Genomic DNA, 1,070 nt, shown 5'->3' on the forward strand with positions numbered 1-1,070 from the left:
GGGGGCCACCAAAGCCGCAGCAGGCAGGGAGACCTCGGGTCCTGTGGGGCAGCGCGGCGTGTACCTGGAGCTGGGTGGCCCGCTGCAGCCCCAGGGCTTGGGGAGCTCGCTGCTGCTGCTGCTGCTGCTGCCTCAGGAGCTGGGAGCGCGGGTACACCGGGAGCTGGCCGGGGTGCTGCATGTGGGCGGCTGGGCCCCGGCCCCCATACACAGGCGGCCACAGCGAGGCCTGGTCCATGACGTCGACTGCAGGTGGTGCCGGGGCCCGGTCAGCCCCACAGGGATGGGATAGCTCCCGGCCCCCAGCCCTGACCCCAGCTCAGCAACCTCACGGTGCCCCACTGGGCCCAGCCCGGCAGCTCCCTGCCCCCTCCCTCTGCCCACAGGTGCCACCCACCCCAGACCAGCCGTCAACAGCTCTGGAGGCCCTCACCGAGTGTGTGTGTGGCGGTGTGGGGTGTGGGCTCCGAGGGCAGGATGACGAGCTGTGTGGGGGCGTCCTGGGGGAGGGGGAACACAGAGGGCACAGAGCCGGGCACAGAAGCGGGGAAGCCAGGGGGCAGGTTCTGGTGCAGAGCCGGGTGGCCCAGGCCTGGAGAGGCAGAGGGTGCAGGTCAGGCCAGCTGGGCCATGCCAGGCCACTCAGGCTTCCCACCACCTCGGAGCACTGACCGTAGGCATGCCCCCCCATCCACAAGGAGGGGCTGCGGGTGCGTGGCAACCAGGGGGCGTGGGCAGGGTGGCTGTGGGGGGCTGGGTCGCCCCCTAGCTGGCTGCTCTGCATCATGAGGTGGGGGGCCAGGTCTCCTGGGCAGCTGCTGGATGGGTGGATCCGGGCAAACTCCATGAGGTCTTTGCTGTCCCTGCAAGGTGGCAGTGGCTCAGCAGTGGCTGCCCAGCCCTGTGTTCCCTGCCCCACCTGTGGCCAGCCTGGGAGGGAGAGGGCCTTGGCAGCTGCGGGAGACTGCCTGGTCTCAGCCCAGCACCCAGCAATGACTCCGTGGGCAGAGCCTCCAAGTGGTGGCCCTGGCAGGCTCCAGGCTGCAGGACGGCCCGAGACCCCCGCCTGT

General features: G+C 70.7%; 1 protein-coding gene across 1 annotated transcript in view; it reads right to left on the reverse strand.

Annotated features, from left to right (window-relative positions):
- Nucleotides 1–1,070, reverse strand: part of BAHCC1 (BAH domain and coiled-coil containing 1) — a 38,629-nt gene that overhangs the window by 17,856 nt on the left and 19,703 nt on the right. The window contains 3 exon segments of the mRNA XM_014586666.2: nucleotides 56–246; nucleotides 434–592; nucleotides 673–863. Coding sequence (XP_014442152.1) covers nucleotides 56–246; nucleotides 434–592; nucleotides 673–863 — 541 coding nt within the window.

This window comes from Tupaia chinensis, unplaced genomic scaffold (assembly GCF_000334495.1).
Source record: "Tupaia chinensis unplaced genomic scaffold, TupChi_1.0 Scaffold000159_1, whole genome shotgun sequence".
Lineage (NCBI taxonomy): Eukaryota > Metazoa > Chordata > Mammalia > Scandentia > Tupaiidae > Tupaia > Tupaia belangeri.